Consider the following 17,419-nt stretch of genomic DNA (forward strand, 5'->3'; position numbering starts at 1 on the left):
TTCAAGACATACCAGCTTCAATGCATCTACTTCACTATCCTTCAAATATTCTTCCAATGCTTTTTTTTCCCTTTTCCACCATCTGGTGTACCCATCTATATTCCTTTGTAAGTAGAGTCTGTCAACATATTATTTTAAAAAATACCTTGATGTTTTCTATACAGGTAAGAGTTATTCCATGAACATTCACTATTGAAAGAAAGGGAATATAACAGAAGGGAGGAAAATAGAAGTCTCCATAATTGAGTTAAGGAGAAAGAGCCAATTATGCAGGAATTACTTCAAAATTCATCTCTGGTGAGCACAAAACATTGTCTGATTTCCTGCACCTGTTTGAAGGCTAAATGCTTTCTTTTCTCTCCCTATTAACAGATAATGCAATTGTAATTAAAGCAGTTCTGTTTTATCCCCTGCGAGCTGAAAATGCACCTGGCAGAAGGGTATCTTAATAGAACATGCTGAGTTCTTTACTGTAATAACTTTAAAAAAATGTGAAATGCGTCTCACAACAAAATTCATCTCCTGTGAGTTAACATGTCCTAAGAATTCTAATTTTCACATCAGCAAGGCTGACAAAGCAAAAGTGGTTTTTACTGACAAAAGTCATTTCAGGAAAGATTGACTTGCTTTTTTCCAATAAGAAATTCGGTTTATATTTTCCTATGTGGGATTTGCTTGAAAAACAAAATGCCATGCCTTATGTTTTTCTCTTGATATTCCAGATGTGGAACAGCCACCTTAAATCAGTTTTGTTGGGCTATTTGGTCTTGCAGATCTGTGCAGTAAACAAGATAGCTTTCCATTGGAATGTAGTGTAAAGTTATGGGATTCTTTTCAGTCCCAGTTATAATAGATGGTGATGAGGGATGGTAGTATAATTATATCATGGGATTCTTTTTTTATATAAAGGAATATAAAGACAGTGAGACAAGAATCAGGATTTTATTATGTATTCTTATACAATTTTATGCAAAATATAGTGTTGATTTATTAGATAGTGATTAGTGTCACTTTTAATGTTTGCATTTCTAAATGTTAGCTGTTTTTTCTGTCTTATTCTAACAAAATTCCTTTTTAGTTAGATTTTGGTTTCAACTTTGAAGCCTTTTCTTTACTTAGCAGCAACTTTCTCATCCAAACCTTAAGTTCTTAACTTTAGTCCTCTTGTTCTCATTCTCCCAATTATTTATCTTTGCTAACACTTCCTTATCTCTTTTATTGCTTTATAGCTTAGTTCTTAAACTTTTATTATTTTGACTTTTTATGTCCTCTTTCTTTCCCAGAGTTAGTTGTTCAGCTTCTTCTAGCTTCCTGATTCAAGTACGGTACAGAGCTTGCCTCTAATATTATAGGATAATGGTCGCTCTTTTGTGGATGCATTGTCATTCCTGCTTCTTAGCCCTTCATTCTTCTCCAAAGACTACTGTGGTGGGACTTTTTTCTGGGTCAGTGTCGGCAACCCGTGGCTCTTTCATCCCTCTGCTATGGTTCCGTGTCAGCTGAACCCACCATTGGCTGGCCCCATCCCTTGCCCTCCCCTCCCAGTCATTCCTCACCTGGCCTGAGAAGGTAAGGGCGATGGCAGCAGATGGAGACTTGCTCCATATTCCAGAGTGGGAGCAAAGCGCCCCTGTATGTGCCTCTTCTTCTGGCCCTTGTTGATGCTGCACATACTCAGTTGCTTGGGTGAGATGCACAACTTGCTCTCCACCCCGAGACACTGGTCTGGCCCGGCTGCGGCTGATGCCGCTGCTCTCACCACCTCCATGGCCTGCTCGCTACTCTTGCAGTGTCTTGCACAACACACTTAGATTTAGCGCACTTCACAATGGGGGAGACAGCGTCCCCTCCTCCTCCAGCCTATTACAGTGTAGAGCATCGGCTGCAGCCTCACCAGGCCAGTGTCTTGAGGCAGAGAGAAAGTTGCGCGTCTCCCCGAGCCTCTGAGGTGCATGCAGCATCAACAAGTAATGCATTTTGTAGACATGAGAAAATTTATGATTTCCAAGATAGTGGAAAATTATAGACTTTTACATCAGGTAAGAATTGTTGCTATTCTGCAAGTTTTATATAAAACGAATATTTGAATAGAACAATCTTCCAAGCTAATTGCAGGATTAGTAACAACTGTTTTCTTGCTCTGTTTCAGAGGGTTTGGCTGTTGGTGTTGGATTTGGTGCTGTTGGGAAGTCACCTTCTGCAACTTTTGAAAGTGCAAGGTAATTGGTGCGATTTTAATTTATTCACTGGTGGGATTTCATTAGCTGTAGTAGTTGCTCATTTCCATGGTTGATAATTCTGTATCAGAAAGTAAATTCTTTAACATATGCATACATTGCCAAAGTGTAGCTTTGATCTGCCTGCTGTTTTACACCTATAGTGAAATAAACATTTGCCCTTCACTCCCATCAGTTTCCCAGTTTCCAAATATCTGCAGCTTTCTGACCCTTTTGATCAATCCTCTTATTTTATCCTCCCCAGGGAAATATATAAGTACACATAATTTTTATTTCTGATTTTTCTGTTTGCAATAAAATAGGGGGAAAGGAATATCTGAAATGGTCAAAGAACAGTGTCCTTTCTGCTTTTTCCTTACATGTTTGGTTTTTTTTTTTTTAGTCATTTTCTAATGTTCTAGAATTTAGCTCCTCAGTTCTCCTAGTCTCAACTTTTCATTACGTGCAACATCATTATCCATGGTTGTATGCTGGGAAGCAACCCCCACAAATAAGGTCAACCTGCACTTTAAGACTTCATTTTGTACACAAAAGTTCACTATTATTTTCAACAGGTTGTCATGGCATATAGTAAAGAGGATTCCCAGGAGGGAGGTGGTGCATAGAGGCATGAGAGGCAATTCAGCCCAGACACTATATGTGAGAGAAAGAGGGTGAAGACAGATCCTTCCTAATAGTTCTCAGAATATATGGCAGATGGAGATAGTAGACTCTTCAATCTGGCAAGATTTTGTACATAGGTGTGAAATAGTAAAGAACTTAGCTTGGAAGAATCACTAGATGTCATTCTTGGTTGGGGGCTGAAAGCTAGATTATTTGAGTCTAATTTCTTAAAACAATAGATGCAGGAAACAGGAGCCAACTATTCTACCTTATTAAACTAGCCTTTTAATATCTGAAATTCATATCTGAAAGACTGGGGGATTGTGGCAATACATTTACTACTTCCTGCTTATGTTTTATTGAGGTTAATATGGATGATACAACTAGTAATGACAGTATAGTGTAAGTATAGGAGAAGAGTAGGTGGTAAAATTGTTAAGAATAGCAGGGTTCTTTTCTCTCTTCAATTATGCCACAGCAATGGAGAACACGTTATGTGAATCTAAGCTGTGCTAGGAATGTTTACTGCTGAGCGCCTGCATCTATCTGTGTCTTCTAGGCATTCAGGATTTCATCTAATATTTATCATGAAAAGCTGCCCTTCCTCAATACTAGGCAGAGCAATTCAAGCTTGAAATAATCAATGAAAAGATAATGTTATAACAAAGTTGGGTTCACTTGAGTGTGGCAAAAGAACATAGATTTAAATGTAAAAATTGTCTACACAGAGACATAGTTTTCTTTGCTTTATTATCTCATTAAATATATTTTATCATGTTTATAGTAAGGCTGTTCTATCCAAAACCACCCATCCCCCCCAAAATACGTCTTTATCTTTTTTTAATAACTTGAGAAAATATAGTCTACTTTTAAATCAGAATTGAAAGGTTTTAGGAGGATTAGAACTGCCCAAGCACAAATAATTGGGCATTATTATTATTTAAATCGGTTATGGCTGCCCACTCCAGTAGACTCTAGCTTGAGAAGCAGATTTCTATCAGTCCGTTAAAAACAGACAGGGGGAAGGAAAGTTTAACCCTTGGAAAAATACATATGTGGTATGTAGAACCTGATCCATGTCTTGTTGAGACTGTTTAATATATATATATATATATATATATATATATATATATATATATATAATTTGTCTTGAATCTAATTCCAAAAAGAAAGTCCTGAGACAATTTTCTGACACCAAGAGCATTTTCTCTTTAATTCCAATTCTACAAGAGGAGAAATTGTCTGAAATGTCCTATGTGTACTGACCTCATCAAAGCCCCTTTTGGTATCAGAATCAAACCGTGTAGCACAAGAACTGGGTTCCAATACAGATGGACCAATTCACCCTGATGATTAAGCAGGCAGCTCAGCAGATGGGTCAGAACGTTTTCTGTTTCCCAGGCTTAAAGTATGTTTTTGCAACCATTGGCTCTGTCTGATTTCCCCAAGATTCTTTCCTTGGCTCTTTACAGGCTTTGTAATAAAAATCAGCATCTTGAATTTCACCAGAAACTTATTAGGAGCCAATACAACTCATAAATTAGAGTGTTACATGAATGTTCCATACTGCAACCGTAATTATCATCTTCAGTGTATTGTGGGACAATTACATTGTTTTCAAGGGCAGTACTATGTGGAGCTCATTGTAATATTCCAACCTGGAAGTGATTAAGGCATGAATAGTGGCAATCAGGACTTCCATAACGGAGTTAGCAAAACTCCACTAAAAACTAAATAAATTGGCAGTGAGACACATTGTGCACAAGGGTGGGATTCAAATTTTTAAACAACTGGTTCTGTGGGCATGGCTTAGTTGATGGGTGGGTCTTGGTGGTTATGTGACTGGGTGGACGTGGCCAACTCAACATCACTCACGTCAAGGGGCGCTTCTCCTCGCCTGGCCTCTCATGACATTGGGGATGCTGCAGTGGTCGTAAGTGTGAAAAATGGTCATAAGTCTTTTTTTTTTCAGTGCCATTGTAACTTTTTTTAAAAATAAAGTTTTATTGAGTTTTAACAAAAACATCTGATTTGAGTACAGCATCGTTCTGGGCTATCACATTTCCACACAGACACAATTTCATATGCATATTCATCTTATGCATTCAACTTCATATCTTATTACTCTTTTTCCAACTTCTCACTATTTCTCCCTTTACTTCTCTAATTTTTCTTTTATGGTTATCTCATTTTCTTCTTATTCAATTGTATTTCTTTTACCCAAATTTCTATATCTTTTTATTCATTGTACTTATTCTTTCATCTGTCTTGTTTACAATTTCATATGTTCTCTTCCAACATTCTTAAGAAGCAAAATTCCCCCTATGATTGCCAGTTGAAGTGCAACACCCTTAAATCTTGTTATTATCATATGAAATCTCATTAAACATTGAATTTGTGCATTCTAAAATTATAACATTCAAATTTCTAATATATATTTTATATCATGTAGATCTCATCATTCAGACTCTGCTTGGTACTTCCCCTTGAAAATGTAAAAAGAAAAATTCTAAAAACATAGCAAAAACAATATATATATATATAAACATTAGTAAACAAAATAGTTATTCAAAATCATTCTAGTATTGGTATGAACCTTGTAAATCTTTCATGTTTCTTTTCAATATCTATCAATCTTTGAGAACAATTGAAATGTTTCCCTCCCTTCTTCATTATTACTTAACTGTTAATAAGCATACCATTGGATAGTCATACAGTTTTATCTTATAAATTATTTACTATTAATAAGCAAAATAATTATTCAAATTTATTCTAATAACTGGTATCAATTTCCCTATGAATCTTTCATATTTCTTTTCAATATTTTATCAATCTTTAGAAACAATTGCAATGTTTCCCTCTCTTCTTTATTATTGCATTAATTATAAATAAACATACCATTACATAACAGTACAGTTTTATCTCATAGATTATTTACTTATTTCATTTCTAACTCATTACAGTATTCTACTGTCACAGCACTATCTTTTGTACCTTTGCAGAATCCTCACTTTTAACTTAATTTAAACATTGTCTCTGTGTTTTCTAACTGAGCAAATACCTTTAATCCTAGTACGTTTCCCCTTTTTCTTTATTTTCTCTTTTTGTCCCTCATAACTTCTTTCCCTTTCTATCTTTTCCCCCTTTTTCTCATCCCTTTTTTTATACCCTTCTCTCTCTAATTTTCCCTTCTGTGGTTTTCTTTTCTGCTTCTCCTTGCTGTTGTACTTCTTTTTCAGACTATTTTTCTTTTTGGCTGTTCCCTTTGATCTCAAACTTTTAACTCCTTTCCCCCTTTTTCCCCTTATTACCACACTGCATTATTTGATCATTGAAAATGACTTCTTTGTCCTGCCCTTCTTCTTGTTCTTGAAGTTTTTCCTTTTGCTTTTCATAGTTCAGGATCTCCATTTCAAAAAATTCAAATACGAAGCCAAAGGATCTTCCTCCCCTTTCTGCATCTTCTTTCTGTTTATTAAGACTCATCTTCAATTCCTCCAGGAGTGATGGCATTTTTAACACTTTTGAACAACCACCCGATTGACTTTAAGTAAAAACAGAAAAAGAAAGAAAAAACCAATGCCCAAAACTTTTTTTTTAATCACCAAATGATCCCAGACTGTTCCTTCTTGTTTCTTTCCTTTACTTTTCCTTTCCGTGGGTTACTGTATCTTTTAATAAGATTTCAGTTACAATGTATCCTCGGGAGTCTTTTCAAAGTTTCACTGTTAATCCTCTTTATTTTTCCATTATTCCAAGTCCCACCCTTTTGCCTCCACTCTTCTCCTTTTTAGGGCTTTAAAATGACCAAGAAAAAATCTTTATTCTCCTTTTAACACCTAGATTTCAGCCTAAGGTTGCCCATTAGTGTCAAAATAGATTAATATAAATTTCTTTCCATACCACTTGTAATTGTCAATATATAGGTTTTTAAAAGGGGGTTTTAACCTCCTTTTCTCTCTCTCCTTCGCCACTTAAAGATCTTCTTTCAGAAGTATGCCTCTAGGTACTTTTAAATTCAAGGTACCTTGCTTAGATGTTCTCTGTTGTTCAGCCCGGTCTGTCCTGCTTTCCTCTTTGTCTTCCTCCTGCACAATCTTATCCAGTCGGGTTCTTCTTTGAGGTGGCCATTTCTGACCACCGCTGCAACCGCCTTCGGGGAAGGGAGTTTAGACCAGCCAAGGAGGAGAGATACGGCTCCCCTCCACTTGGCTAGCAATCTCCCCCCTCTTCACCACCTCTACGGGGTAGCTTCAGCCCCGAATCCAAAGGATCGGGGCGCTCCAGCAGCGAGCACAGATCGAAACCGTGCATGATCGTGGATTTCGGTCTGTCGCTGAAGAGACCCAAGCCGGAAGTCAGTGCCATTGTAACTTTGAATGGTCACTAAATGAATGTTGTAAGTCAAGGATTACCTGTACAAAAATACAAAAAGGTTCTTTGCTTGCAAAAAGCTGCCCTAAATACCATGCAAGCCAGAGTTACAAATCAGGTAGGGTGCCAGAGCACCTTGAGAAATTTAAATAGTTACAATGCAATAATAACTATCACCAACCAACTCTTGCCATAAAGTGAAACCCTTTAGCAGAAAGGTCATTTAAGCTCTCCAGAAAGAGCACACCCAGGAGAAGCAATCCTTAGATCCATTTGCTTAATACCAGCTAGTCTCACTCACCTCACAAGATATCCTAAGGAAATCATCCAGATTTAAGGAAAGATCACATGCCCCTGAGAAAGGCAGTAAAAAATCAGTGCCAAGCTTGCATCCTGCCTCTTGGAAGTACACCCCAAAAAGACAGTGCCAGGAACCACTAAAGAAGTTAAGAAAGACCCCCTCCCCAGATAGAAAAAGAAACTATGAGGCGGGAAAAAATTCAAACACAATACAACTAATTAAATCACAACAGTAGCTGTTGCTTGTTAAACCAATTACCAGAACAAATAGACACAGGAACTAACCAGATTTCTCAACCCAGTTTATTTTCAGGAACAGAGACTAACCTTTTTCCTTCCAAACAAAGCTGAATAGGGAAAATTATCCCATCAATAAGCACAGAATTAAATGTCACCAAGGAGAGAATTAAACTTCACCAAAAACCAGTTTTAGACCAAAACTCAGAAACGGTATGTAAGCTCACGTTTGAATATCAATCTTTCTAGCTAGCCAAGAAACCTCGCTGAATGTCAGTCATTTTGGTTCCTTGTCATTAAAAGCTTCTTTCTGGTAGCTCTGCTTCATTATTCAATTATTCCTGATCCCAAAGTGCTGATCCCGGTTGGAAGAACTTCAACAGGGGAGTATTTCCTCCCAACAGCAGTGTAAAAAGCTTAAAGCTTCTTCCCCTTTAAGAAAATACCAGCAAAGGGGAAAAAAAACTCCTTCGGAGACAGTAAGTCTAGGCATACTGCCACAAATGTAATAAGGGTGGAAAAAAATAAAAGGAGATTTCTTCCAACCAGTTCTCCCAACTGCTAAGAAAGTTAACAACCAATTCTAGCGAATAGGTGAGAACCAGAAGAATCCCACCCCTGTTTGTGCAGAATTTGGCCATTTCACACAAGAATGTCCTGTTAAGACCCCATCCCTGCAAGATGACAACAAAGTCAAATAGTTCTTGAAAAAGGGAACCTATTGTAGGCACATGATCCAATGGCTCCAAACTGACTTGTCAGGAAATAAGTCCCAACCTTCACAGGCTCACATATATTTTTGAAATCCACATTAATTTTAACTATTCCACCTTAAATTTGGGTCATGATCTTCTGGTTCTAAAAGTCTCATTGTTTCTCAGCATCATCCATTCTTTCATCTAGACAAAATAACAAGCAGCAAAATATAATAACATTGTATAATACAGTACGTTTCATACTCATTTGGGGGAGCACTTATTCTTTTATATGCATTTCCGCCCTCATTTACAGCCTCTTTCATTTCATTATTCCACCAAACATTTTTTTCATACTTCTCATTAGTGTAATGTCAAACACTTTTGTAACATAATTCTTTCCATCCTGCTCCAAGCAACTTCCACATCCTTTTTCATTTCATCCATTTTGCAGTCGTTCTGTTGAATAATCTGCCTTCTGATAGTTTAATTCTATTTCTATGCCACCCTCTGTAACAATAAATAAAAACAAAAAAAATAGTATAAAACATACAACTGCAGTAAAAGAAGGTACCTTGGCATAAACCTAGACGGTAAATTAAAGTAGCAACAACCTCCAGTAGGCTAAAAGGCCTGACAAGAATTGTTTTAAATCCCTCCTGCAGGCAACAAGGAAAGGCCAACCTTACCTCAGTGGACTGACTGTCTGCAGGACTGGTGTAGCAACATAAAAGGCATATATTTTCTGTTCTCATCACTTTAGTTTACTGATGGCAGTGGAGTGGGAGGAATGAGAACAAGTAGTGTCACTTGATAAAGAAGGACAAGCAGCTTCTGTCTGGAGCAGATGAACCCTAGTGTGTAGGACTCATACTTCTCCTGTTTCATCTACTTTCCTTCCAGTTCTTTGTTTGTTGTTTTCCTTGTTAATTCTTTTCAGACGATCCACTTTTGATGCTAATAGATTGGTCTGTCACACATTTAAAACTTTTAATTACTTCTGTACCTTTCACCAATCCCCTCAGGTTTTTTGTCAACAGCCATGCTTCTTGATTTATATTAATTGCTTTTCCCTGGGTGCATATGAATAGACTTATGTTTAAACTATGTGTTTGAAATAGGCCTTTTTTGAATAAAATACTCACCAGTCACCATTCTAATTCTTTCTTGGGTTTATGAATGACACAATTACTTTTCTATACTCTTTTGTTGTTCCCTTTGTCCATTCATACCTCTCAATGGACTATTTTCCCTCCTGGGATCACATGCACTTAGAATGCTACACTGGTTTGTCCAAAACTGACCTCTAGTTAACACTGTTGACCAGAGCATAACATACTTCTCTCTTTGCTTCGCAGACATATAACATACCTCTATTCTTCATTTTATTTCATTTATTAATTCCTGCTCTTACAATTGCCTGGCTTGGGATCAGGTTACTTAAAGGACCATTCCTTCACAATAGTTTCTTCCCATCCAATTCAATCTAGTAAATTGGGGGTGCTACAGGCCTTATTACCTAAGGAATGTCAGCGAGCAGGGACCATGAGAAGTACCCCCTCAACAGTAGACCTTGTCCATTGGAACATTTTTCCTTTGAAACTCAGGATGGCCCTAACTCTGTTAGTCTTTCATAGTGCTCTGAAGACCTGGCTGTCTACATGAACCTAAAGTTGTGAAAGTGTATGGAGCCTCAGTGCTTAGATGCATTGTTAATTTTTATGCAATTTTTATGGTAATTTTTGGTTCCCTGTATGTGTTATTTGCAACTGTTTTTATGGTTTTACTTTGTTGTACTGTTGTTCACCGCCCAACTCAATTGGATGAAGATGGGCAGCTATAGAAATTGAATGAATCAATGAATTCATAAATCTCCTATATCCCAAATTCTATCTTCCATGCTATGGTTGTCATGAGGTGATTCAGTAGCTACAGGTAGTCCTGACCTACAATAGTAATTGGGACTAGAATTCAAATTACCTCATTTCAAGCATGAGCAAAACAGGATAATTTCAAGATGAGGAGTCATTCAGGTTGAGATAATACTTGAGGGCAGAACAGTCTGTTTCAAACTCAAAATGCTTCACCCCCAACTATTTGCACACCTGTAGTTTTGAGCTTTAAGTATCCTAGCATCTCAAGATGCTAAGCATAGGAGGTTTGCATGTGCTGTCTTGGTGGATGCACCCAGAGTTTAGAACTCCTTGGCAACCCCTTTTATGGTTTGAAAAGTGAAAGTTGTTGTCTTCAGTAAGCTTTTTCCAACTTTTCTGAACCGAGAGGGAGATTTCATATGAACCTAATGGTGAACTGCTTCCTGTCTCCCTCTCCCCCCTCCCCCTTTCTATGTGTGTGTGTTTAGATGGATGTACAATTTATCAGTGGTCTGCTTTAAGGCAATGCTTTTAAATACATTTTTTTATTAATTAAAAATAAGCATGCTATGGAGTTCAGGCATTTAGTGCTGTAGCAGAATCTCAAGAAAACACAAAATAATCAGCAGGCCGTGCAAAGCCAACTGACTTTTCCCTTTAAAATTCTCCTGTGAGCTATTGTAGCATGAAAATTATAGAAGATGAAGAGTTCCAAAGTGTACTGAATGGCACTATAGCACCCTTGGCACACATAATGAGCTCGAATCATGGCAAACATTCAAGCATGGAAGAGCTTGCCATCCTTGAATGTTGTCAAAAACAAATATGATCAGTGCACCCCAGTTTCATTATACTGTAGGAAGAAATGCAGTTGCTCTAGAACTGTTCCATGCTTGAGAAGTTTCTTATATCTTCTTTTTATACCATTACTAAAACACTTGACCCTTTCCATGGTAGTGTTAAATCATTATGCATCATAATGAAGAGGATTTATGTGGTTTTGAATCAATCCATCTTTTTGATTTACAGCTCTCTTCGTGGCAATGATATATATACATTATGAAATTTGGGGCGGGGGGGAGTGTTAACTACAAAATATATGTATTTAAATTTGTGAGAACTTTTTTTTCTGCTACTTTCATCTGTCTTCCTTCTCCACCAAGCCTTTTGGTATCAGCATAGAACACTTTTGCAAAATTTTTCCTTAGTTCAGAAAGGCACCATACAGTGAGAAAGGAGGGGAAAATAATTGGGGCTTTCAACAAGCCAGGACTTGTGGTTTTCCCTTCCTCACCTCCGATTTATTACCCTATATTTGTTTGATGGCTACATCTGAGGCTTATTCCTTTCATAAAACCCTTTGAGCAACTGAGATCAAAAAAAATATCAAAAACCTTTGGAACAGATGGTTTTCCCCTCCCAATCCTCCACAGAATCAGCAGGAGTTTGTGTTGTAGATTTGTGACTCACATACCTGATTTTTCTGTATTGGGGTATTAAACTATAATGTTTCCAATGTGCAGAATTCAGATGGTTGATGCAACTTTTTACCAAGCTTCTATTGATAACATCAGACAATTCCCTAGCTACCAAAAGTAACACTGTTTTTTGAATTTCTCTCAAAAGCATACCTTTTTAAAAAATTAAGACAATTTTATTTTTGGAATAAAGAAATACAAAGGGAAAAAGTCTGCGCTTGAATAATGAAAAAAACTACTGAGCATAAATAAAGCAGAAATAAAAAAACAGCCTAGTAATACTTTCCCCCCTTCCCTTCTGTTTATTTCTCCAACTGCTCATCACAGCCTACATGTTTGTATTTTTATTAGCAAGTTGTATTGCTAGTATTTATTTAAATACCTGCCCAGAGTGATTCAATTAATGAGATGGGGAGGATCAACATGTGATATAAATAAATAAACCCATTAATGTATTATTTTGATCGGTCTCATAACTTTCTTCCTAAAAGACATAGTCCAGATGTGTACATTTGTCCTGCTGTGTAATTTATATCGGAATCATTCTTGCTTAACTTTGGTTAGACCTCTGTTATGAATATGTACTGTCAATTTTGCCATTGCTGCATATTCATCAGTTTCAATTTGCCAGTCTGATAACATTGGCAAAGTTGTTCTTCCAATGTTGTGCCAGATTTGTTCTTGCAGCTGCCAGCAAGATCAAGGATAATTAAATCACGCTGGGCTTGTACTTAAAATGAAGAAACCAAAGGAGAAAAGAAGCACATAGTCTTGTTGGTTGACAAATGAAGTTGCAATGAAGCTAGATAATGAAGACTAGCTATTTAGAAGTCAACGAAAATTCAACTGTCCATTAAAATTACATTTTAATTTAATTTGGTGACAAAAAAGGGACAGGTAACCCCACCCTTAATCTCCTAAACATGTTCAGAGTAAGGGGCTTGAAAAGAAGTAAAATATTCATTTCGTCCCCAGTGGGTGTTTAGGTAAGCAAGAACTGCAGCCCACTTTGGCTGATGGTCAACTGTAATTACCATACAGTGTCATGAGGTCTGGATTGAGGTTGATTAGGAAAAAAAAAAGAATAAAACAGCTCCATTGTCTTGAAAATGATTTCTTGGTTATTATTCAGGAAAGCCCAAACATTTGGTTTCTTTTATGAATATGAGCAAAACATAGAAAAAAATAGCAATTTGCAAAGGCAAAAAAACTTACTGCACAGAAAAGGTGAAGACAAAAAGACAGACTTCTTAGTTAGTGTTCAGAACAATAGGAAGACATATCCCTTTGCTCAATCGACCAGACTCTGAAGTTTATCTCAATACATCAGACTCAAAAGTTTAGCTGTTTTCTGAGCATGTTTGACTTTGGAAATCTGACTCCCTTTCTGGTTACATGGGATAACCTATTGTGTTGTTTTCTCTCTCAAGTTTAATTCTGCTTAGAGATGGTAGTTGATCTTGTATAAATCACTCCAGCAAGTAAGAGACAATAGCAAATTCCCTTTTAATTGTTGTCCAGGCAAGAAGCAATCGAGAACCCGAATCAAACAGAGAGGTGCCTTATTTACAGGGAGAGAGTCTATGAGCTTTCTGTGTAAAAGGAACATTTCAAATACACATATTATATATTCCTTACAATTTTCAGTTTTCAGTAATATTTTGCAAATGCAAGAGAATGGGAAAAATCCACTTTTTTTTAAAGGAGATCTTTGTCAAATATCAGCTGAGGTTCCTTATACATTTCTGATAATGCTAATTCCTTTGGAAGATGATGAGATAATTCTCAAGGACAAATAAAAAGCTTTTGCCGAATGTCCTAATCATTTTACCTTTGCATGTGTATGTATGTGTATATGTGTATTCACAAGATTTCTTTAGTGTTTTGACAGTTTAAAGTCTGCCACCGTACCGTAATATCCTTTGAATTGAATAGAATTGAATTATCAGTTCCATTTCTGATGTCCAGGGAAGTATAAAACACTATCTTAAACTTCAGAGATATATGCAAAACTTGGTATAAACAGGTTGGGGAGAAAACAGCTTTCAAACTGAGTATAAGATTGTGTGAGTAGAGCTTTTATGTGAAATCTCTAATTTTATAATGAACTTACAGATCAATAATTCTTGACTGGCAGACTAGCCCAAGTGATGGTAGCTATACAGGCAAGTTATAATCTCTATAGGAATTGTAGTTCTTAATTAATAGCAGTAGGCATATCTATTCTTTCAGCAACTGCATCTGGATTCAAATGTTACAGGAGATTATTCTTTTTCTTGAACAAATTTAATTCTTTTATAGGAGGGGCAGGAGACAGGACAATACTTCATCTTAATTAAGCATTCATTGATTCTGAAATGAGCTGAGAGATACATGGAAGACAAGAATTCTGCCCTGAGCAAAATAGGTTAAAGAGAGTATCATTAATAAATAAATGCTCTGGAAACCTGATCTGAACTTTAATACTGCTTAGAGTCATGCTTCTGGAAACATTTTGTAAAAGAGCAACCTTTATGATGCATATAGTGCTTTGATTTGAGAATTAGAAAAAATAGTCTCTCAAGAGTAATACCACACAGAATTACCTCCAAGTTGTGAGGAATTACCTGTAAGCTTCATAACTTCATAGCTCAATGCTTATCTGAATATTTTTTAAATCAATGCTTGGTTTCTTTCCATTTCGTTACCAGGAAATTTAACATAACAGTTATCAGACAAAGAGATTTTGGACTTCAAGCACAGATTTATCAGGGTGAAATATTTTTTTTAAAATAAATCATACCCAGACTAAGATGGGATTACTTCCTTGATCTGTTACTGTTGTACTGACTGACAGTCTTAATATTTATGTAGAACAGGACTAGGTAACTCTGAATGTTCGTGCCACTGACATTGTGCAGTAATCCACAAACCAAATGCAATATAATATTTGTTAGATTTTGTTCAGTAAACAAAATAACCTGGATAGGCTTCATGTCTTTAACAAAGCTCAGTTCCCCTAGTGAGGCAGTGAGCTGAAAACCTTTTCATAGTCCCTTTGGTGATGCCATTCTTTCATTCCCATCACATCCATTAGCTATTGACCCTCTCCCAAATACTAACCACTATTCCTGTCTTGGGGATATCATTATGACCAGCTTTCATTCCTTTATCAGATCTCAAGTTTCTGCGATCTCCTTGCCTTTCTAATTACTTTTGCTGACAATAAAAAATGGAAAATCAATAAGTTACAGTAGACATTGTTTCTCAACTTAATAGTAATAGGACCTATTCCTGATGTCAGGAGAAAAGTTCCTTCATATTTCATAGGGCAAGCCTTATACTCTTGTCTTATTTAGTTTAATTTTAGTATTTTCATCCACTATCCACTCATGGTTAACATATACACACATATACGTATATACCAGAGGTGGTGTTCAGCAGGTTCTGACCAGGTTCTGACCAGTTCTGGAGAACCGGTAGCGGAAATTTTGAGTAATTCGGAGAACCGGCAAATACCACCTCTGACTGGAGATTTTACAGTATCTTTCCCCTGCCACGCCCACCAAGCCACACCCACAGAACCGGTAGTAAAAAAAGTTTAAATCCCACCACTGGTATATACATACACATACATACATACATACATGCATACGTACATCTGGAAATGGTTTGGAAATAAGGATTGAAATTCATGATCAAAAGAAAGAGTGGGCACAAGTATGAGCTGAGTGTTTGCCCTTGAACTCTCAGGCCTATACCAGGGTCCCAAAAGTTGGCTTACAGAGGTGTTCAGTATATAACTCCCATAAAGACTTTAGGCTTCCTCAGTTATTTAGTCAAAACTCTCTTTTTTTGCATCATAGGAGCATGCTTTAGTTCTCTTGCAGAATTCATTCGTTCTCCAAGTTTCTAGCGTACCTTTGGTTCATCCAGTCATTCGGAGAAGAAGTTGAAGAGTTTAGATTGGTACAATATATAAACTCAGCACAAATAATTCTTGTTTATCGACTACTCAGTCAACAACCATTTAAAGCAGAGGTGTCAAACTCAAGGCTCACAGGCCGATTCGGCCTGCGATGAGGCAGAATCCTGCCCGCATGGCCATCCTGGAAATTGTAAGGGTCCGGCCCGCATCACTTTGGCCTGACCCTCGCATCCTAGCAGGCATGCATGCGCACAGGCCTAGATCTGCATCGCCACTTGCAGAGCTTCCCCCACCCCACCCCGCCCCAGCTTACCTGAGTGTCTTGCCAGCCAGGTACTGAAGTGCCACAACTGCTGCCATAGCGAGACAGAGAGAGAGGGGAGCAGGGCTCTCCTAACTAACTAACTATCTCTCTCTCTCTGTGTGTGTGTGTGTGTGTGTGTGTGTGTGTGAGAGAGAGAGAGAGAGAGAGAGAGAGAGAGAGCATGCTATCCCTGCTTTAGTAGGGGCACCCAAGCTAGTGCCAGTAGCTTGGGTGACTGCCACCTCTCTCTGTCTTGCCCCATTTGCATGCAAGCATGCTCTGTGGGATGAGGTTTCATTAAGTAGTTAAGTAGAAAGTAGTTGAGGAGGAAGGGAGGAGCAGGAGACTGCCAAACACTTTTTGCGCCAAGAATGAAAGTTTCTGGGTCCCTTACTCTGCAAAAGATGATGGGTGTCTGAATCTGTGCGATATTATAGCACCCAGAAGCGTCCATTCTCGGCACAAAAAGCATTTCCCAGCCAAATCTCCTCTTTGTTCCTCAAAGTAAAGGCAAAGAAACAGAGAAACAAAGAGAGGAGACATGTCTGCAAGGTAAGTGAGTCCTTGTGGCAGGAAGGGAGGGAGAAGCATGAAGTATCTTAGTGGGTCGGGGAGGCCTTGAGGGCCTGTTCTATCACTAGGCCCTCCCATTGCCTACCCCACCCTGAGATACCTCATGCGCACATTGGTATTCTTGAATTGTGAGCTCTTAGGAAAGTATTCCCTCCTTGTGTGTTGCAATCAGCTATTTTCAGTGGGGAAAACAGGACAAGGAAAGAAGGGAAGAGAGCAAGGAAGGAAAAAGAAGGAAAAGGGAAGGAAGAAGAAAGAAAGGATAAAGAGGGAAGGAAAAAGAAGGGAGGGAAGGGAAGGAAGGAAGAAAGATTATAATGAGACAGAGTGAAAGTTTGAGGTAAAACCTGCCTTAGCATTTGGCCACCAGCAGCCCTGGCTGCCTTTTGTCATCCCCTTGTCCCCTCCTCCTGACCTTTCCTGGTGGCCACCCATCCTATCATGAGGATGCTTTGGTTACAAAGCCGGGTCTCCTTGTAAGGAGATGGAGTGGGCCTCCCTCTGACCTACACACTTTGTCCTCCCACACACACCATGAGCAACCTGGCCAAGGAGAGCAAGCACAGCAGCAGTGGGAACTGGCCACACCCACCATGGCCACGCCCACCCCGGCCATGTCTATCCTGCTGTTCCTAAGTCAATCACAATCCTGATGTGGCCCTCAATGAAATTGAGTTTGACACCCCTGATTTAAAGATATAATGGCACTGAATAAGGGAAACGTATGACTAGTCTTCATAATTGTGGCCATTGCAGCATCCACCATCACATGATTTCCAATTTGGGCATTTGCAATTGTGATGGTCGCAGTTATGATGGCCACAACATGCCACAGTC

General features: G+C 38.0%; 1 protein-coding gene across 5 annotated transcripts in view; it reads left to right on the forward strand.

Moving 5' to 3' along the window:
• The window catches only part of SLC39A11 (solute carrier family 39 member 11), a 327,162-nt gene that overhangs the window by 276,063 nt on the left and 33,680 nt on the right, over positions 1–17,419 (forward strand). For all 5 annotated transcript variants that reach the window (XM_087925014.1, XM_087925016.1, XM_026701720.2 and 2 more), the window contains one exon: positions 2,150–2,219. In XM_087925014.1, the coding sequence (XP_087781140.1) occupies positions 2,150–2,219 (70 nt within the window). The remainder of the gene's footprint in view (positions 1–2,149; positions 2,220–17,419) is intronic.

The sequence above is a fragment of the Pseudonaja textilis genome, chromosome 2, assembly GCF_049901715.1.
Source record: "Pseudonaja textilis isolate UNSWEBS1 chromosome 2, rPseTex1.2, whole genome shotgun sequence".
Classification (NCBI taxonomy): Eukaryota; Metazoa; Chordata; class Lepidosauria; order Squamata; family Elapidae; genus Pseudonaja; species Pseudonaja textilis.